Here is a 22,914-nt window from a genome sequence, read left to right on the forward strand (position 1 = left end):
ATGTGGTGTCATATTTTGTGTGAGCAATAGTTGGACTTGTGTGTAAAGTTTTGAAAAAAGACACAGAGCTTTGAAAATGTGTGTAAGCAGTTGAAAATAGCTGTAAACTATTTTTACAAATGGCAGGTGCATTTGTAAAAATAGTTTAGTTATTTTCAACTGCTTACACACATTTTCAAAGCTCTGTCTTTTTTTCAAAACTTTACACACAAATCCAACTATTGCTCACACAAAATGCAAAAAGCGCCCTATCTCTTGTGAAATGAAACACAGTATTCAGAATATTCTAAACACACCTCAAAAGCAAACATTTGTCTCACATCATAAACACATTTCCCATAGTATCACATACGTGTGTATATCATTTACACACTGTTGCTCTAAATCTAAAGCTCTTTTGTTTTTGTTTTTTTTTTTAATATATTGCCATACAATAATGAAAATACATTATTATGCAAATAGAAGTCAATACAAGCAATATTGGAACCAAAAATATTAAATTTTCTGAATAAATCAGTTGCTGTTGTGAATGCAGTATTGTACAGTATATAAGAAAAAAAGAAAGCAAAGTACACCAAACACCACATATGGTGATACAGCAACCAAAAAATAGACATGTATGAAAAAGTGTGTGTGTGTGTGTGTGTGTGTGTGTGTGTGTGTGTGTGTGTGTGTGTGTGTGTTTGTTGATGGGGAGAGCAAGTTGGGTGTGTATTTAGGATCAGTCTCTCTTCCGGGCTGGGTCTGGCCACAATATTTCATCAACATCGCATGCTATATTTTCTCTTGCCAAACATCGAGGAAAGAATCGTCTTGTGTGGCGTATCCAACCTTGGATAGAAGCAGCATCAATGTCACCACATGCTTCCTCCATTGCCTGGAGAAGTGTAAGGCGGGCATAGGGATGATGATCATACACTTTCCAACGCCATGTTGAGAAGAATTCTTCCATCGGGTTAAGAAATGGTGAATATGGAGGCAGGTTGACAACAGAAAAATGGGGATGGTTGACAAACCAATTTTGGACAAGCTGGGAGTGATGAAAACTGACATTATCCCATATAACCACAAATCTTGCCTGTTCTGGATTCTCTTCCTTTGGAGCAAGAATACCATGAATATTGTCCTGAAATGTTAGGATATGACCAGTGTTATAGGGGCCAAGTGTTGCATGGTGGTGCAGGACACCATTCTGCATTATGGCGGCACACATGGTGACATTTCCTCCACGTTGGCCTGGGACATTGACAATTGCCCTCTGTCCAATGATGTTTCTCCCCCTCCGTCTTGACTTTGTGAGGTTGAATCCCACCTCATCCACATAAATGTATTCATGGAGGATGGGGTGGGCATCCATCTCCAAAATTCTCTGTATTGGACAAAAGAATAGATTAGGATACGCACAATACAATAGTGTCGTGTCGTTTAATTTCTTGTATGCGTGTTGTCTTCGGACGTTTGTTAGCTATAGTTGCTAGTTTTCGGTGTGCTGGTTGACTAGCTTCAGATTCCCTCGAGTGCATGTGTACAGTTTACTCACAGTCTCCAAGGTGTGGAAATGACACGACAGGAATCCAGGATGAAGTTTAACTGTTTACTGACTTGTTTGACGAATACAACAGGCTGCAATGACACTTAGCTCCAACGAGGAATTATCCGTCTCGTCAGGGCCATACGGTGTCTCTTATGCAGCTTATCAAACAACTGAACACTTGGGAACAGACAGCCAATATTAATAATCAATAACCCAACTGCCCTCTAGTGGCCAAACTTAACATTACAAGAAATGTCACATTAATAACTACAAGTCCCATAAGGCCAATTTATGCTGACAACCCAGTCCTCGCAGATAGCGTCGCAGACAGTGTCTGCGTAGCCCCCCCACCTTCGCAGACGCTCTGCGCGCACCTCCCAAAAATTGTGACCACCGCAGAAGCCTCGCAGACAGCGCCGCAGACAAGAGGGCTCTGATTGGTCCACTCTACATCCGCTGTACACGCACTTCCGCTTCCCTACTTTCCCGGTTTGGTTTGTTTTCACGACCGGCATTTTTAAAAACACGAGCGAAGATGGAGCAGCACGAAGAGCGGTTGATTGAGGAAGTACGTACATCTATACGACTCCAGTTCTAGTCATTATAAAAAAAAAAAGTTCTAGTCATTATAAGTAACCGGAGGATAAACACTCCACTAACCACACCCACCAACTACTCCTAGCGACTTCGCGCCCCCTTGCATTGTGCCGGTGAATAACATCGCGCACGCCTATTATCCCCGCTCAACAATAAATTAGAACTGTCTGCGAAAAGCTATCTGCGAAAGCCTTGTCACAAGAGCATGCAGAGGCCTTAAGGCATTCATTACACAGCCCCCCTCCAAGAATACTGAGTCCCTTCAGTACATAGTCAGGGTAAGTGTAGACTAAACGCATTTCAAATCAGAATTACTTAAAGTCAAAAAGTTCAATCTGAACACATTTCAAAACATCATTACTTTAAGTCAAAGAAGAAACTAATTGTTATTTAAAGTTCAACAATTAACTAGACATTACTCAAAGTCAAAAAATAAACTACTAACTTTAATGAGGAGAGTCCATTCATGCTTGGTACCAGACAGGGGGACGGACTTCACGACCTCGGGACGTGGTAGGGTGCTGCAGGGGCATTGCAGTGCTGTCAGCCTGGTCCGGTGGCGCCGTTTCTGCTGGAGGCGGGCATGCCTTCTTGCGAGCCTGACGGCGCTGCCGTGCAGTTCTTTGATGCCCGCGGCCTTCAGGTTCCAGTTTCTCCGGTTTCTCGTCTGCAGAACCTGAAGGATCCTTTGGTTGACCTCTGGGTGCGCTATGCGATTCGACACTAGGTGGGGGCTGGTTGCTCTGAAGAATCTCATGCCTTCTCCATCGCGTCCATCCAGGTATCACGTCAGATGTATAGGGCTTCAAACGATCATGGTGCAGGATCTTCCTGTCTCGCTTCCCAATCACTTCGTACAGCACTGGGCCCAGGCAAGAGGCAATGATGCTAGGGCCCTTCCATGGCGGTTGGAGTTTCGGACTAAATCCTTTTTTCTTGGTACTGTCCTTGACATAGACTAGATCTCCAACAGCATATGGTCTTCCTTTGGCCCTGACATCATAGGTTCGCTTTTGTTGTTCCTGGGCGGCTTTTAGGTGTTCTCTAGTGGCTTCTTGCACCTCCTTCAAGCCTTGCTCCAGCTCACTCAGGAACTCCAGAACCTCGCACATGTCCCTTTTTAACTCTGCTGCACCTGACCAGATGTCATGTGGTTGATGGATCTCCCTACCCAGCATGAGTCTGTTTGGGCTGAATCCTGTGCTGGCATTCTTGGTACTGCGATATGCTGCTGTAAGCAGTGGAAGATGCTCATCCCAATTCTTTTGGTTCTGGTCCACATAGCAGCATACCATCTGCAGGAGAGTTCTATTGAATCTTTCAACTTGGCCATTAGATGCAGGGTGGTATGGCGTAGTTCTAGTTTTAGTGATCTGAAGAAGCTGGCATACTGTCTTGAAAAGAGTGCTTTCGAAATTGCGACCCTGATTGCTATAGAGTTCCAGGGGGCAACCAAAACATGATATAAAGTCATACACGAGTCTTCTGGCTGTGCTCTCTGCTCCTTGATCAGGTACCCCATAAGCTTCCACCCACCGTGTGAACTGGTCTATGATAACCAGAATGTACCTATTGCCTGCTGTGGATACCGGAAAAGGACCCAGCATGTCCAAATGTAGGCGGTCCAAGGGAGCTCCAGCCTGGTAGGACTGCAGTGCTGCTTTTGTTGTTGGCCCAGCAGTCTTGAGTGTGGCACAGCTCTGGCATTTTTGTACAAAGAGTTCCACATCACCCTCCATCCCATACCAGTGGTAGCTCTGCTTCAGGCGTTGTAGAGTTTTGCTGATTCCCAGGTGGCCCCCTTGAGGTGGATCATGACAGGCCTTGATTAATTCCATCTGCATTGAGGTTGGTACTAACAGCAAGTAATGTGGTTATCCTCCATCTGCCTTCTCCCAACGATAGACCAGAACTCCATGGTGCAGCTCAATCTGGGGCCAGCAAAGCCAGTACTTCCTAGCAGCAGGACCTTCAAGGGACACTTCATCTCGTGTGGGCAGTTCTCCTTTTTCAATCCACTGATGTAGCTTGGACAAAACAGGGTCTTTGCACTGCTCTAATGTCCATTCTTCTTGACTTACCGGCTGAAGCCAGTTTGTAACCGACATGCCTGTCCCTCTTGTTCCTGGATCTTTTAGTTGTTCTTCTGTTTGATTTCCATCATCTTCATTTGTGGTTAGATGCCTGACTGCAAGGGGAACCACATCATCCACATCCTCAATGAACTTGGCCCATTGCCGGTCGAGTCATTGGCAGTGTGCACAGCCATGGCATGGTAGAGAGGCCATGTCTTGTCCTGCTTCGTAGCAGTCACAGTCTTCTCTTTCGTCAGCATCTTTGCTCAACAATGCATCAGCATTTAGATGTCTCTTTCCCTCTCTATGCTCAATCTCAAAGTTGTACTGGCTCATTTCTTCCAACCATCTTGCTAATTGGCCTTCGGGATTCTTAAACCTGAAGAGCCATACCAAACTGTTATGGTCTGTGTGCAAGAGGAATTTTTTTTCCCAGAAGGTAATGCCGAAACTGCCGGGTGAATTTAACCACCACGAGTAACTCCCGTCTGGTTACACAGTATCTCTGCTGTATTGGCATCAGGTGATTGCTCGCATAAGAAATGACTCTCTCTTCACCCCACTGATTTTGAGACAGCACAGCTCCAATACTGTGATTTGATGCATCTGTGTCGAGGATGAATTTCCCCTCACTAGTAGGGTAAGCGAGTATTGGAGATGAGGTAAGCTTTTCTTTCAAGTGCAGGAAGGTCTCTCTTTGTTCCTCCCCCCACTCAAATTGGACTTCCTTTTTCAAGAGGTACGTCAACGGGCTCGCTAGTTCAGCAAAGGATGGGACAAACTTTCTGTAATAGTTGCACAGTCCCAGGAAAGCTTGGAGTTCCTGTCTGCCTGTAGGGTGTGGCCAGTCCTGTACATCCTTCACAAGTGCTGAATTTGGTCGTATTCCTCCACCATTAATGACATGTCCCAAGAATAGGACTTCTTCCTTTAGGAGTTGGCATTTTGATGGTTTCAGTTTCAGCCCAAAGCTCTGCAGTCTTCCAAAGACTTCTGTCAGACGTTCCAGGCTCTCTTCCACATCTTTACCTAGAATTATTATGTCATCCAGGTAAATCAGTAGTATGTCCCACTGAAGGCCACGCAGGACTAACTCCATTGCCCTCTGAAATGTCCCAGGGGCATTACATAACCCGAAGAGCATCCTGGTGTACTCGTATAGTCCATATTTGGTGATGAACACTGTCTTTCCACGATCTTTTTCATCTACAGCAATCTGCCAATATCCACTTTGTAGATCAAGAGTGGAAAAGACTGTTGCTCCACCTAGCACATCTAAGCACTCTTCAATCTTGGGCAGAGGATACGCATTCTTTGTTGTCAAGCTATTCAGATGCCGGTAGTCGACACACCAGCGCACACCTCCATCTTTTTACAGACTAGCACCACAGGTGATGCCCATTCAGATGATGAGGGAGTTATTACTCCTGCTTCTAGCATGGGCTGAAGGTGGTTCTCTTCTTCATTTTGAAAGCCCAGAGGTGTTCGCCTTGCTGGTTGACGCACTGGTCTGGCTGCACCAGTGTCTATCTGGTGTGAGACAGCAGAGAAGTAGCCTAGGTCTGTGTCAGATACAGCGAACAGAGACTGGTGCTTTAGTAGCAGAACAATCAGTTTTTCTTGCTGCTCCTCGCTGAGCATCTCTCGAGACGCTGCGTATAGAGTTTGCACATGCTCAGATAAGTCAGTAGCTGTAACAGTGCCTACCCTCCCAATCTTTGGAGCACTTTTAGGGTCATTGTCTGGGCTGCATTCAATGTCAATCTCAGACTGTATAGTCGAGTCATCTGAAAATGCCTCAATCAAGATTCTGAGGCACGCGCCTTTTCGCAAAGCAGCCTTATCCGGAGAGAGGTTGCACAAGCGGACAGGCACACGAGCATCCATGTTTGTGACAGCACTTCCTGAGAACACATTCTTGGTTATGCTAGTAGGCTCCAACACTGCAGGGACACCTGGTCTTGGGTGCTCCACCTCCCCCCACACCGCACATTCGCACTCTGGTGGCAGTGTTGTGTCTCTTTCCAGCAGTACATGGGCAACTGAGTAGTCTGGCCCCTCCCCTCCAATAATCTTTGCAGGTATCGGTTCCCCTGCGATTAAAAACCCGGCCACTAGCTTCAATTGTGACGTTAGCAGCTCTGAGGAAGTCAAGACCGAGCAGAAGACAATCATGGATTGGGGCCATGTAGACATCCCAGTCAAAACTGTGGGTTCCTACCTGGAAAACCACTTGCACTCCACTCATGGCTGTCATTTCACTCTGCATTATGAAGGACTGCCTTTTTTAGATGTGGTTGTTCACCCCCATACAGTTGCTTGTAAAGTCCTTCGGACAGGACAGTTGCTTAGGCCCCTGTGTCGACTACAGCTTGGACTGGAGTGTTGTTCACCTTCAGTGCAATGTGAAGACTTGGCCCTCGGTTGGTGGCACGACTGATTGTCAGTGTTGGGGACTGAGTCCGCGCCCGAGTCATTTCACGCTCGCTTGTTGTAGTGTGCCGGGTGGTTGGACTAGGTGATCTGGAGCATTCCCTCCTGAAGTGCCCCTCTTCCCCACACTGATAGCAGGCCCCTTTTGTGCTTCTAGGAGGGCTTGCAGAGGTAGTGCATGCACTGCTACGTGGCTGAGTAGGCTGCTGCTGCCTGCGGCTTTGGTCATGATAGGGGCCATGTTCTCTGCCAGGGGAATGATCGGGGTATCTCTGCCCTCTTTGGTCACTCATGACTGGTTGCAGACTGCTAAGAGTCAGCTGCATTTGCTCAACCTTCTCTAACAGTCCTTTAAACTGGTCAGCTGTGACATAGGTGGGGGTTTGAACACGACAAGATACAAGTGCCATCTCGTCATTATCATCAGCCCAAGATACACATCTTGTTCTACCCTTCAGGTCCACTTCTCACCCCACTGTAGCCTTGTTGTTGTGTTCGTGTGCCTCCACTAGCTTCTGGGCTTCTGCCAACGTGCATGGATCTTTATTCATCACCTCGTAGGCTAGCTTCTGATCTTTCAATCCTTTAAGAAAAGCATCTGCAGCTAATTGATCTTGCAGGGGCAATTCTACACCAGGGTAGGCGAAGGTTACTAGGCGTCTCACCTCCTCTGCAAACTCAGCTGATGATTCTTTTGACTGCCGCAGTTCTCCAAGTCTCCTGCGAACAGTCGTTGGAGGAGCTCGTTGACCAAAGCATTGAGTTAGGTGTTCTTTAAGCAGAGTGTAGTCCTCTCTGATATGTTCAGGAAGGGAACACACATAGCGCATAGCAGCGCCACGAAGACATTCATGCAGCTTGTCAACTCTTTCAGCACCAGTCCATGCATATTTGCGAACTAGTCTTTCAAATGGCAACAGGAACGGCTCCCAGTCCTCCTTCCCATCATACGTCGCCATTTTTGATGTAGGCCCATCATATGTGGTGGTTGGGCGAACATCGGGTCGTATGTGACTGGTGCCATAAGTCCGAGGGGTGGCAGCTGTGAAACACTGTCGTCCTCTCTCCCTCTCCATGCCTCTGGCCCTGTCCACAGCACCTGAATCAGACAGCAGCCAAGGGGGGCCTGTGCCCTGAGACCGCTGTTGAATGACGTGCAGCTCAGCAGCGAATTGGTTTGTCGCGCCGTCAGCATTTGGATTAGTCATGGATGTGGCTTGGGATACTGTCACAGGTGAGTGTTGAGTTGAATGCTCTTGAAAGCTGTGGTGAGCATAGTCATCTTGGACAGCATGTGATGTGCGACTTCACGTCACCTGATCTGAATTTACAGTTTGTGACACTTCTGCTGTGAGCTGTGAAGGTGTGCCCCTGTTGTTATGGAGATGTGTGGCCAACCCAGCCAGGAAAGTTTGCATTTGCTGAGCTTGCTGTTCTAACATGACTTTTACCCAGGGTGGTGGGTCTGTTGGCGCTGGGGCCGCAGCTGCACCATCACCACGCTGTTGTCCTTCAGACATTTTTGGATACAAGATTTTTTTTTAAATTTATTTTATTTATTTTATTTTTTAGTGGTTTTTTTTTCGTATCCTCTACTGTATGTATGATGAATAAAGTCTTTTGAAGGCAATCTTGTACTTATGCACTCCAAGCAGTTCAGTATTTAGCATATTTTTTAACAGAGTTATTGTCCAATGAAATATGCAGTAAGTCTTAACAGTTCAGAAATCATTCACTGTCGGTGGTATGCAAACTTTCTCCTGGCTGTATTATTTCTGTCAATGTACCCCGCCTTTCGCCCGTAGTCAGCTGGGATAGGCTCCAGCTTGCCTGCGACCCTGTAGAAGGATAAAGCGGCTAGAGATGATGAGATGAGATGAGGAATCACTATTTTCCCTTTTTGCAGCACCGCCGCATTCTTCTCTCTCGTGGGTGAATTGAAACAGAGTCCTGCCGAGTGTCTGGAAATCCCCTCTGCTCATCTCTAGGCAACAGATAGTTTACAGCCCAAAAGTCCGGCAGATTGAAAACTGAAGTGTTAAATTACAAAGCAAGGTCTTACTGTGTTCCACGTTGCGCTTGAAAGATGATGGCAACTTGCACTTCTGACACCAGTGTCATGTCGTTTACTTTCTTGTATGCATGTTGTCTTCGGATGTTTGTTAGCTATAGTTGCTAGTTTTCGGTGTGCTGGTTGACTAGCTTCAGATTCCCTCGAGTGCATCTGTACAGTTTACTCACAGTCTCCAAGGCATGGAAATGACACGACAGGAATCCAGGATGAAGTTTAACTGTTTACTGACTTGTTTGATGAATACAACAGGCTGCAATGACACTTAGCTCCAACGAGGAATTATCCGTCTCGTCAGGGCCATATGGTGTCTCTTATGCAGCTTATCAAACAACTGAACACTTGGGAACAGACAGCCAATATTAATAATCAATAACCCAACTGCCCTCTAGTGGCCAAACTTAACATTACAAGAAATGTCACATTAATAACTACAAGTCCCATGACTGAACTAAGGCATTCATTACAATAGTCTGTCTCAGCAGGTGAAAGTCTGATGTACTGGCAGTGCTATGTACATACCTCCACATAGTCACGCTGCAGGTTCTTGACTCTGTCACAGTTCCTTTCAAATGGGACCCTGTACAGCTGCTTCATCCGTAACTGATTCCTCTGGAGGACCCGATGTATCGTAGATAGACTAACAGCGTCAATATTGTTGAATATGGTGATGTCTTCCAAAATATGATTTTGAATCTCATGGATTCTAATGGCATTATTTGCCAAAACCATATTCACAATTGTGGTCTCCTGCTCTTGTGAAAATATACGATCTCGTCCTCCATGTTGTCTTTCCACTCTAGAAAATTCAGAAATACAGTAGTACTGTAAGAGTGCTGTATAAAGTCAAGGTCGTACTGCCCTGTGACCATTCATACAGTGTAGTGCAGTAAAATGGATGCTTGGAGCTACAATAGTATATATGTATTTTACAGCTCTGCAGGAATGGCTATTACATGTACGTTACAGTACTGTTGATTGTTGCATACCTGTTCTCATTTCAAAAAGTTCGAATTATGGCCACCACTGTAAATCGACTCAAGTTGGGCTGGACTCTGAGTCCAGCCTCTCTCATGGTCAACCCATGATTGATCATGTGATCAATCAGAGTAGCCCTAATCTCATCAGAGACTATTCTTCTTGGTTCTTCGTCCCTTCCTCCTTCAACGCGTCCTCTTCCTGCTCCCCTTCCAAAGCGTCCTCCACGAACCCGAACTCCTCGTCATCCTCTGTGCCTTCCTCTGACTCCCGTGGCTGTCTCTGCATTGTTGTTATCCATTGTTCAAGACTGATAACTTGACCTTTACCCTGTTTATAGGCCTATGACAGGCAGTGATTGGTTGGTGTTCATTAAAGCAATTATTGTTTGCACATATGAGGACGTAGTCTGAGGCACTGATGAATAAGTGTGGCATTTTGATTGGTTGTGTTTGAAATAGGACATCAAGTTACTTCCTGTTAGATTTTCATGTGTTAGGTTGTGTGTATTGATTTGCAGAAAGTGAATAGCTAAATTGAAAACTAAATTGAAAACTGTGTCAAGGTTGAGAATCAGTTTATGGTTTTGCTGATTTGAGGTGGAGTTGTGAAGTTTGAGTGACAGAGTTTAGAAATAGTGTAATATATTAAGGTTTTGTGTGTAAGCAATTGAAAAAAACTGTAATATTTTTGGGGGTGTCGTTTCTTTTAATCATTTCCCACAATTTTCATACATTAAGACACAAATTCATAAAAAAAATAACCAGGACTCCCTTTCCTCACATTATTTTTCCATATAAAATAATTTCAAAATTATTCATGATTTGTCACTGCAAATACTGTGTTAATATGTAACTTCATAATGTAAGTTTTATATGCAAATGCAAATATCAGCTCTAAATATCAATATAGCTGTTTGTCCATATGCTAATTCACCACACCCCTTCAGAATGTACTTCATAGATTTACATAGAAGACTAGATGCCTCATCTCCGTTGCCCGTCAACGAAGTCGAACGTCCGCACATGGCGGCCATCTTACCTCAGACAGCTGGCTTACCCATTACATTGTGTTGGTAGAGATATGTACTTTTCAGATGACCGTAACTTCCTCAAATTTCAATCGATATTCAAACGGTTTGGTTTGTTATATAAAAAAAAAAAAACGGAAGTATGTATTTATGATATTAATGATGAATAATCATTTTATGTTTTAAAAAAATACGCATAGCTTGGCATGCTGAAATTCCTATGCTGTGAGAAGTCTAACACTGCATACTTATGGATAACTGCAGCCTTAGGACAAATAACCATACAATTTATTTCCAATTTTTAGTGAAAATATTTTTACATGTGATAGGGCCGTAGGGGAAGCTAAAGTTAAATAAACAGCTTACTCACTTCTGAAACTTCAGAAATACTTCATCCACCTCAAAAACCTAATGCACTCACATCATAGCATAATAACAAATGTAAACTCACATCATAGCATAATAACAAATGCACTGCCCGAGTAAGTAATAGTATAAAACAGTGACAGCGACTCATGGTAGTTTGTGACAAAAAAAGCATTTAATTAATCACATGTGGTTATACTTCCAAGGATAAAAAGATATCTTTACATTTACAAAAAGAACATTAAAAGCTGATTATCATGTCAAAGTCAATATATGTTAGCACAGAAGATTGAAATTTCATTTGACTAGCCTCCAATGTGCAGTTAAAATAAAACTAAACATACTGATATAAACATCTACAATTAAAACAGACACACACATCATCTTGTCATCAAAGTCAGTACTTTGATTTCCTGTAAATCATAATGTGAGTGCTGGGCTGTGCTGTGCTTGCGTAAGTCTTCATACCCCTTGTCTGTGGTAAGATGGCCGCCCTGTGCGGACATGCTGGAATACGCAGTGAGGAATCTAGTCTTCTATGTAAATCTATGATGTACTTCACTGGGTAAACATGGCAGCAGTAGGGTTGCCAGGTTGACACCATACTGTACGAGATTAAGAACAACCGACCCGGTATAAGAGTGATTTCAGGGGTGACAGTGTTATCTGTTTGGCTATAAAAACTCTTGTTTGGGATTGTGATATCATCAGTTCAATCATTACATCCTTAAATTAGTCTCTGCTATGAAATCAGAGATCTACAGAAATGGAGAAGCAGGTACGCAGTGCATTAATGGAAGTTAATCTGTCTACCTGACTAGTTGGTGCTATGGGTGCGGACTTATTTATATTTACCTTCATCTATTTTTGTAAAATATTTCATTTCTTCTCAAAACACAGTATGTCTGGGCAGTATCATGAGTATCCATGACAGTACAGTTGCAGATTTCTGAGTCTTCTTCTCAGGTGATGAGCAATAATTTGGAAACTGCATAGCCCTGATAAACATACATGTACAGGAAAGGAGGTTTGGACAAACAGTGGTGCTTGAAAGTTTGTGAACGCTTTAGAATTTTCTGTCTTTCTGCATAAATATGACCTAAAACACCATCAGATTTTCACACAAGTCCTAAAAGTAGATAAAGAGAACCCAGTTAAACAAATGAGACAAAAATATTATACTTGGTCATTTATTTATTGAGGAAAATTATCTAATATTACATACCTGGGGGCGGCACGGTGGTGTAGTGGTTAGCGCTGTCGCCTCACAGCAAGAAGGTCCTGGGTTCGAGCCCCGGGGCTGGCGAGGGCCTTTCTGTGCGGAGTTTGCATGTTCTCCCCGTGTCCGCGTGGGTTTCCTCCGGGTGCTCCGGTTTCCCCCACAGTCCAAAGACATGCAGGTTAGGTTAACTGGTGACTCTAAATTGACCGTAGGTGTGAATGTGAGTGTGAATGGTTGTCTGTGTCTATGTGTCAGCCCTGTGATGACCTGGCGACTTGTCCAGGGTGTACCCCGCCTTTCACCCGTAGTCAGCTGGGATAGGCTCCAGCTTGCCTGCGACCCTGTAGAAGGATAAAGCGGCTAGAGATAATGAGATGAGATGAGATTACATACCTGTGAGTGGCAAAAGTATGTGAACCTTTGCTTTCAGTATCTGGTGTGACCCCCTTGTGCAGCAATAAATGCAAGTAAATGTTTCCAGAAACTGCTGATCAGTCCTGCACACCGGCTTGGAGGAATTTTAGCCCGTTCCTCCGTGCAGAACAGCTTCAACTCTGGGATGTTGGTGGGTTTCCTCATATGAACTGCTTGCTTCAGGTCCTTCCACAACATCTCATCTCATTATCTCTAGCCACTTTATCCTGTTCTACAGGGTCGCAGGTAAGCTGGAGCCTATCCTAGCTGACTACGGGCGAAAGGCGGGATACACCCTGGACAAGTCGCCAGGTCATCACAGGGCTGAAACATAGACACAGACAACCATTCACACTCACACCTACAGTCAATTTAGAGTCACCAGTTAACCTAACCTGCATGTCTTTGGACTGTGGGGGAAACCGGAGCACCCAGAAGAAACCCATGCGGGCACGGGGAGAACATGCGAACTCCGCACAGAAAGGCCCTCGCCGGCCATGGGGCTCGAACCCGGACCTTCTTGTTGTGAGGCGACAGCGCTAACCACTACACCACCATGCTGCCCCCTTCCACAACATTTCCATTGGATTAAGGTCAGGACTTTGACATGGCCATTCCAAAACATTAACTTTATTCTTCTTTAATCATTCTTTGGTAGAACGACTTGTGTGCTTCGGGTCGTTGTCTTGCTGCACGACCCACCTTCTCTTGAGATTCAATTCATGGACAGATGTCCTGACATTTTCCTTTAGAATTCGCTGGTATAAGTCAGAATTCATTGTTCCATCAATGATGGCAAGCTGTCCTGGCCCAGATGCAGCAAAACAGGCCCAAACCATGATACTACCACCACCATGTTTCAGAGATGGGAAAGTTGGTAAAGATGGGAAGGTTCTTATGCTGGAATGCAGTGTTTTCCTTTCTCCAAACATAACGCTTCTCATTAAAACCAAAAAGTTCTATTTTGGTTTCATCCGTCCCCAAAACATTTTTCCAATAGCCTTCTGGCTTGTCCACGTGATCTTTAGCAAACTGCAGATGAGCAGCAATGTTCTTTTTGGAGAGCAGTGGCTTTCTCCTTGCAACCTTGCCATGTACACCATTGTTGTCCAGTATTCTCCTGATGGTGGACTCATGAACATTAGCCAATGTGAGAGAGGCCTTCAGTTGCTTACAGTAGAAGTTACCCTGGGGTCCTTTGTGACCTTGCCGACTATTACACGCCTTACTCTTGGAGTGATTTTTGTTGGTCGACCACTCCTGAGGAGGGTAACAATGGTCTTGAATTTCCTCCATTTGTACACAATCTGTCAGACTGTGGATTGGTGGAGTCCAAACTCTTTAGAGATGGTTTTGTAACCTTTTCCAGCCTGATGAGCATCAACAATGCTTTTTCTGAGGTCCTCAGAAATCTCCTTTGTTCGTATCATGATACACTTCCACAAATGTGTTGTGAAGATCAGACTTTGATAGATACCTGTTCTTTAAATAAAACAGGGTGCCCACTCACACCTGATTGTCATCCCATTGATTGCAAACACCTGACTCTAATTTCACCTTCAAATTATCCTAGAGGCTGATCCTAGAGGTTCACATACTTTTGCCACTCACAGATATGTAATATTGGATCATTTTCCTCAATAAATAAATGAACAAGTATAATATTTTTGTCTCATTTGTTTAACTGGGTTCTCTTTATCTACTTTTCGGACTTGTGTGAAAATCTGATTATGTTTTAGGTCATATTTATGCAGAAATATAGAAAATTCTAAAGGGTTCACAAACTTTCAAGCACCACTGTAAGTATTAGTAAAAGCTAGTCAAATGCTAAAAGTAGACCTTGAAGCTTCTGCCTTCCTCATTCAGATCTCACTCCAAACCTCCTTTCCTCAAATGCATGCATTTGTCAAGATCCAAAAAAGTAGTCACATGCCCAATTAAATTCAAGTACATTATAATCTTGTGGGAAGATCATCTATGGATGTATCTCATCTCATTATCTCTAGCCGCTTTATCCTTCTACAGGGTCGCAGGCAAGCTGGAGCCTATCCCAGCTGACTACGGGCGAAAGGCGGGGTACACCCTGGACAAGTCGCCAGGTCATCACAGGGCTGACACATAGACACAGACAACCATTCACACTCACATTCACACCTATGGTCAATTTAGAGTCACCAGTTAACCTAACCTGCATGTCTTTGGACTGTGGGGGAAACCGGAGCACCCGGAGGAAACCCACGCGGACACGGGGAGAACATGCAAACTCCGCACAGAAAGGCCCTTGCCGGCCACGGGGCTCGAACCCAGGACCTTCTTGCTGTGAGGCGACAGCGCTAACCACTACACCACCGTGCCGCCATCTATGGATGTATGCATCTGTAATTTCTTTCAGTGCTATACAATTTTCAAATTATTGCCCATCACTTGCAAAGGCAACTCAGAAATCAGCTATACATTGCAAAGATTAATTCACCACGATCGTTTGGGGCCGTGATGTCATCACTACAACCAGTAGAACCCGAAATTAGTCTCCATTATGAAATTACAGGGAGAAACATAAAATGAATATACATGATTTAAATGTGTACATTGGTTCTGTGTAAATGAACTGAGTTGCATTTACACAGTTTGTTTTCGGAAACCCAGCATGATTTGATCATCGTAGAATAAAAGTTAATCACAATCATGGGGTTTGTGAGGATGTTGTGTAATGAGCCAGTCAGTGGAATTTAAGCCATCCCAGTGAGGTGAGGCAGTATGGAAGTTCCCAAGTGGTGGGAGTGCTGAGCCTTGGGTCCCTTAAGATGTGGAAGGAGCCTTTCCATCCTCCCAGCGAGTGAGTGCATTGTCTAAGCTGGTATGTGGGCGCAAACACAAAGCATTAGGGAGTGCATTTGTTTAATATGTGTTTCCTTTTACCCTATTATCGAAACGATGGCAATATTTGTCGTTCACTACTATATAATCTATATATTTTACCAAGAGCTATAACTTACACCATGGTGTAACCTCATGACTCTTCTCAGATTAACTTCTGAACAATAGATGTACAAATATAAAAAGTGATTACTTACATTACTTAAGTTCTCTCTAGTTACAGGTATCAACCCTGCAGGGATGAAATGTTACAGACTTACTGCAGTGTGTGTGGTGTTGCTGTGTGTTCTACTGCTGATTGCCGTCACAGTGTTGTGGATCAAATTCAACAACCTGACTAAAGAGAAAGACGAATTTCAAAAACAGATTACTAATTTAGGTGAGTATACGTTTTAAATATGCTCAGTGGTTGTAACAGATCTATGGATATGAACTGCTCTGAGTCAGACAGAGAACATCGATTATGTGCAGTAATGTCTTTAAAGGTTTGTTTCCATGAAAACCATAGTCCCCAGGTCTACATTTTTATTCAGCGAGTGACAGTGGATTACACTCTTCATCTCATTAAACACAGTAGGAGCACAACCTGGATGGCCAAGGCTAACTCATGGCAGCTTTCAATATTGTACCACTTCACCCTGATTTCCTGGTATCTGTTCAGAGTATATTGGAAAAGCAAATTTTCTTCATTCTAAGCTTCAAGAGTTTTCCAACACTCTAGGTCAAGCTCTATACTGGATCCTCTTTCATGTATGTACCGTATATCACACACTTGTCATCCTTCACATAAAGGATGATTTCCTCATCATTTCTCACCACTGACCTTGTCTACTCTCCTCTTCTGTTGGCCTCTTGATTCTTGACTCAGCCTTCAGCAATTTTGGCATTCTTATACAAAGCAATTTTACAACCCTCCATCTCTTCAGAATTTCTCTGTATAGGTTTAGAAATAATATCCTTCCACATCTCCCTCCCGCAAGTCAGCACAACCATATCATTCCTGCCCTGTCTGAATTTGTTAACGTTCCACATTTTACCAAACTTCAACTTCTTTGAACTACCTTAACTACACAATACACATTATATCGCTGGTGAACCCTTTCATTTGCTGCTTCTTCAATGTCTCCTCATCAGTTCTGTTTTTACCGAACACTGGAATGGCTTTTCCTTCTTTTATCAGGATGAGGTTTGATAGACCAAAAACTTGCAAGTCCACATCGAGGCTCATCCAATCACTGGCTTTGGTCAGTATATATAGGAGGTCATTGGTTTGCTTCTCCATGGCCTGTTGAATTTATTCACTTACACAATGAATCTTCCACCCTGTGGGAACTTTATCCCATAATGATCTCCTCCCTCATCGAAGGGCATGAATGGACAGGGAATGTAATTTTGATTTACTCTGATAGCTTGGCCATCATACACATTATTAATAAAGGAGAGTAAAAATCCTGAAACATGTCCTTCCTTTGCTCGCTCACATCCTGGGCCACACAAAGATTATCATTGACATCCTCGTCTGATACCTGCAAACAATACATTCAGCCTTTTCCACAGCAGTTTCTGTAATTTCAACTTCTGAGATAATTTGTTAGGACTTGGACTATCTTGGCCTCTAGAGGCCGCTATTATTTTCTGTTGTTGTCATGTTTGTTTTGGCCTCTAGAGGCTGCCACTGTTTTCTGTGTTTTGTGTTTGTTTTGACAGCCTTTGTTTTCATGTGCTTTTTGCCTCACCTGTTCATTTCCTGCCCCGCCTAGTCCCTCGACGAATTAAAAGTGAATTCTCAGGGTTTTTTTTTTTAGTCCTAATGCTCAAACTATTACCTCCAACTTTCTGTCCGTGTTTCTCGCTGTTCTCATTGACAATCTGGACAAGCTTAAAGTCTACTTCAAGCTAAAATCTATGAAACACTTTAAAATTTTACTGATTTTTTTTTTTGTTTAAATTTACTCCCTTTTTACTGAACCTCACAGATGCAACTCACCTGTAACTTCTAAATAGTGCCTGAGTCTGTAGTTTCTGTACATCTAAGGTCTGAATACTGACATGCACAATTTCTGTATTAAAATGTGACCCAACTCTGAACACAGCCTTAAATGTATTTTTCTGTGGTCAGTTTAATGTTTCAAAGTGAGATATTTCAACTACAGTATTGACTACATCTCTACTGAGGTGAAAATATGTACTGAGAGCAGTACAATGTACAGTGTCATCAATATCGAAGCTTAAATAATTTTGAGAATTATTCTCCCTTTTTTCATTAAAATGGTCTGGGTCCAGGATGGACTTATTTCAGTTCCAGTTTTTACTACATCTCGCAAATAAAGAAGAACTGGACTGAGAGCAGACAGGATTGCAGAGAGCGAGGAGCAGACCTGGTGATCATAAAGAGCGGAGAGGAACAGGTGAGAGAGAGAATACAAATGAGAACAGTATCTGTATTCATATTGTGCTATTATAAATATAGCAGATCACATGTAGAGAAATACTTTGATATTGTTCTCTCCATCACAGGAGTTTATCCTGAACTTGGTGGGCAGCAGCAGAAACGCTTGGATTGGTCTGAGTGACAGAGACACAGAGGGAGAGTGGAAATGGGTGGATGGTACACCACTGACCACTGTGTAAGAGACTTGTATTTATCTGTATATATTCCAAAATATCTTCCCATTTTGCAGAGTGCTACTACTATGAGGCCATCTACTGCATTTAATCACAGTCATAACATGACAAAGCGTTTGCGTCTGCTGATTGACAATTTGATACTACGTTAAACTAAATGCTAAGATAATATAATTCCCTTTTATATTCTCATCACAACAATAACTATTACTGCTGTGATCGTTAAGAATCTCAGTAAACATGGGTTACTCAGTTGATTTACTTAAATGTGTGGAACTGAAGGTAACTGAACACTGATCTGTTTCTATGTATTTCTCTGCTTTTCAGGTACTGGTCTGATGGGGAACCAAATAATAATAATGGTGATGAGGACTGCGCTGAGAATTTCAATAGTTCAGATAGGAAAGGGTGGAATGACTTGCCATGCTCAAGAAATCAATTATGGATCTGTGAGAAAAGTTTTGTTTAGTTTTTTTCGTAATGAGGGAACAGTCCAGTAAAATATTCACAAATCAAGCTGAATTTATGGAGCGATTGAGTTCATTTTATAATCAATGCTTAAAACAATAGACAGAAAGCAGCTTTACACAATTCTGGAAATGTAGAAATATAGTTATAACTATATTAGCCTCAGAACATTCTTATATTCTCAGTAAAATTCTTATATTCTATAATGTAAAACTACGGGTGTGACCACGAAGACTTTGTGTTGTGAAAATTTTGTGTTCTATATTGCATTTATAATCATTTGTTTTCAAGAAATTGCCTGCTTTTTTTTAATCCACCCTTTTCTCCTTAGCTCAAATGTAATAGTTTGCAAATTAAGTTTAAATTCAACCACAATTACCAGAATAACATTAATAAGGATATCTGCAAGTGATGTTCACAAGTAGTGCTCCCAGTGTCGATTTTTTTTTTTTTTTAGTGGGGTCATAGCACAGGCGGGCAGCAAGAAACCAGAGTAATCTATGAGCACAGACAAGGGTCAAAACCAATAACTTTGTCATGCAGAAAGCAAGAAACACAAGAAACAAAATAGGCTTGGGGCGACTGATGATAGTATCAGGAATCACTGATTGATTCCAACAATTGCCATGGCAACAGTTTGGACCACAGGCTCTCCTGTTGAAAGGTTGTGCTCTTTCGTTCTGTCATGATAAATGGAAAGGGTTTTTTTTTTTGTTGTTTGTTTATGAATGTGATATAAAGTCATTGTGTGTGCAACTGAAGTATCAATGAATAAGTACAGTATCAATCAAAAGTCTGAACACAACTTCTAATTCAATGTTTTTTTTTCTCTATTTTTATGAATTAAAAGTCACTTCATGTCTTAAAGTAATGCCAGACTTGTTTTTCTTGACTTAGTTGAGCAGTTCTTGACATAATATGAATGACTACAGGTGTGGAATATGGCTGTTTACTGTATCATTTTTATTATTTACTGTTTTGGTCTCAAATGCATTAGGAAGGCAAGAAATTCCATTAATGTTGGTTAATGTCAGTACACTGGGGAAGCCCACAGCCCTAATGAATCCTACTGAATATATAAATCATTCATTATATTGTTCTACTATAATGCTTTACAATCTTGTTTCATAGGTAAAAGGCAGCTACAGGAACCAGAGACGAATGAATAGTGGTGCATCGACACTTTATTCTGTTATCTTATTTCACTGTTTACACCATGTATCATGAATTATAAAACAAAAAAGAGGACAAAGAGAAAGCCAAAAAGAGGATGCATGTAACATTGAGTAATTTATACTGTAACTGTCTTCACAGTGCAATGTGACAATGAATTTTACAGCAGATTGATGAGCTTAAAGCACATTTACACTCATGCTTACACATCATTAGTGTAGAATCTGTACTATTTCCTAAACAAACCTGAATGTAAAAATAGTTTCTTAAAGAAAAAAGGGTGACCCCATGATGGTTAGAGAGTTATTAAGTAATAATAAACCGGAAGTTGTTTCGCGCCTCATCAGCTGCATTGCAAAGGCCCATTATAACAGTATTGGGTTATGGTAAATACCAAAGTTTTGTTCCATGTTCTATGAATTTGAATCTAAGTTCAAATTCAGAAAATGTTTTCTGCCCACCTTTCATCCAAATTTTCCCAGAATCAATGACGCACAATTATGATAACATTGCATCATCAAGGCCTTTACAAGCTTGCATTATAATATTGCATAATCCAAAAAGCAACATTAATATTCATCTACTACATCTGTTACTTTGGATCAAGATAAATCACCTAAAGAAGGATAAATGTAAACATTTCTAAAATCATCCCAACTTCGTACAGTCCTAAAGTTTGTTTTGCTCTCTGGAATGCCCGTTCCATTAAGAACAAGTCAGCCGGTTTCTGTGACTTTATAATTTCTTGCCAAATTGATGTTATGATTATAACTGAGATCTGGCTGAATGGTGACGGACAGGATGAACGGACTATTGCTGATTTTTCAAATGCGCTGTCTACTCATGTGATTACTCATCAGTCGAGATTAAACAGAACTAGTGGTGGAATTGCAGCTCTAATACGGAAAGGCCTCACTAACACTGAAAATGAACCAACGTGTCGATACTCTGCCATGGAGTGTCTCGACATCAATCTCAATGCTGGGAACAAATCTCTTCACCTTATATCAATTTACAGACCTCCTTCTTCAAACAAGAATGGAGTTACATCAGCCAGGTTCTTCGATTATTTTTCTAGCCCGCTGGAGAATGTCTTTTTCTTGTTGTAGCAGAGCTTTCGCGCTGGCCTTGCAGAGCTCCATACTTCAGAAAATCTGGTAACCCATCGAGTTGATTTTTCATGGACACACAGGGATCCCAGCCGTGTACGTCCATCCATGCCCCTCGCGATTCTGATTGGCTGTTTGATTTTGGCGGGAACTAGAAGCGCGAACACACCTACATAACTTATTTTTGTCTTCAGATAATTTCACATTTATTGTTTTTTCCACCGAGATGTAGGTGCAATAGGCTTATCAAATCAGTCTCATGTAAAAAGTGATCAGTCTCATAAATTCATAAATCATTAATTCAAGTGTCTAATAGTTTATAGCTAAACTATTAAAATCAATGGAATAACTTAGTGATGTTGCTATAGTTTAGTGAGTATTGTAGCTCTAATGTAATACGTTTACTCTAGATCTATAACATTCATATAACAACCAAATGGGCGAAGGCAATTAGAATACTTGTTTGGCAGAGGTTGGCACTCGGTGGATGTTGTAGCAATAAACAGGACACAGTTTATTCCAAAGATACCATTTACTGAAATAGCGGACATGAATTAGCAAACTAATACTGATCAGATATAGCAACAATAGCAGCCAAGGAATAATTCAATATAAATGGTGATACAACGTATACAAATAAAAATCAGTAGTGTATATGATGATAACTGAGGCACTAATGGTGATCAGAAGTAATGAGCTATATGCCAGTGTTACAGTATAGGGGCGAGTGAATGTTAAAATGTGATAGGGAAATCACGTGTTTATGTGTGTCTGTGTGAGAGTGTGTGTATGAGTAGGTGTGTGTGTGAGGGAGAGTGTGTGTGTGTGTGTGTGTGTGTGTGTGTGTGTGTGTGTGTGTGTGTGTGTGTGTGTGTGAGAGAGATTGAGTGAGTGTGTGTGTATGGAATGCGCGAGCCTTGTGCTAGGCCTCAAAGCCAAACTTCTACTCAACCTTAGCTACTCCTGAAATCCCAATGTTAAGGGGTGTAGTGCGACAGAGGGAGTTAAAGAGAGCGAGATAGAGAGAGAGCATGCACGATCTAACTAAATACAGATAATAAACAAAGTAAATCAAACAACACGCGGTCTAAGACCAACTTTCATGTGAATCAAATTGCGTACATTTAAATCATGAATTAATTCAAATAAACAACACTCTTCGCATTAACTAGCCACAACTAAGACTAACAATTGCCCAGATGCCAGCCTTACTTGAGATCGCTCTTGCTTGGCGACTGAAAGTGTGTCATCTGTTATCCGAAGACAGCGCAGAGCACAGGTCCAGGGAGAAAACAGTTCTGTTCCTTTTACTTTCATAGCTCGTCAGCTGAAGATCTTCGATGTCCCGTCGGTCGTCCGATGATTTGGAAGGAATCTTATTTGTAGTTTGTCGATGTTGCGAAAGGGAAAAGGGATCCGGTCACCTTTCCTCTTTAAAATACTGCGTGGGCTGCAGTAACTAACCGGTTCAGATATTATTGCAACTATGCAAAGATCAAATACATTGAACTTTGGCTAAAGGTCCGGTATCAATAGCTCGTTCTTTGTCCTTTGTTCTCCTGTAGCACAGATACAACGACGTCTCTCTTTCACGCTTGGAAACCCTCCACCAGAGAGAAAGAATTTTGATTCCGCCACGGGTTTAAAGCACAGTTGTGACATCACTGTGTTTGGTATCCAGTATCATCTCTGTATCCAATACCATTACAGGGAGTTTGAAGAATGGGCGGAGATAGAACATGGCATCGAGTGCAGGAATTGGCGTGTTCAATGCTGTAGAGCAGGGGTCTTCAATCCTATCCACAAAGGGCCAGTGTGGCTGCAGGCTTTCATTCCAACCAAGCAGGAGCTACACCTGATTTCACTTGTTTAATCATTTCACCCTCGTCTCCAGTCAACAATCAAGTGAGCCTCCAATTTGGCTGTAATGAAAGCCTGCAGC

The 22,914-nt window shown here is 42.4% G+C and overlaps 1 protein-coding gene across 2 annotated transcripts in view; it reads left to right on the forward strand.

Moving 5' to 3' along the window:
• The window catches only part of LOC132883232 (C-type lectin domain family 4 member M-like), a 32,095-nt gene extending 13,404 nt beyond the window's left edge, over positions 1-18,691 (forward strand). Inside the window, exons 2-5 of one of the 2 annotated variants that reach the window (XM_060916590.1) lie at positions 15,815-15,976; positions 17,881-18,005; positions 18,115-18,224; positions 18,550-18,691. In XM_060916590.1, coding sequence (XP_060772573.1) covers positions 15,815-15,976; positions 17,881-18,005; positions 18,115-18,224; positions 18,550-18,691 — 539 coding nt within the window. The remainder of the gene's footprint in view (positions 1-15,814; positions 15,977-17,880; positions 18,006-18,114; positions 18,225-18,549) is intronic. The other variant, XM_060916591.1, reaches the window with a different exon arrangement.
• Positions 18,692-22,914: the final 4,223 nt, after the last annotated feature.

The sequence above is a fragment of the Neoarius graeffei genome, chromosome 3 (genome assembly GCF_027579695.1).
Source record: "Neoarius graeffei isolate fNeoGra1 chromosome 3, fNeoGra1.pri, whole genome shotgun sequence".
NCBI lineage: Eukaryota > Metazoa > Chordata > Actinopteri > Siluriformes > Ariidae > Neoarius > Neoarius graeffei.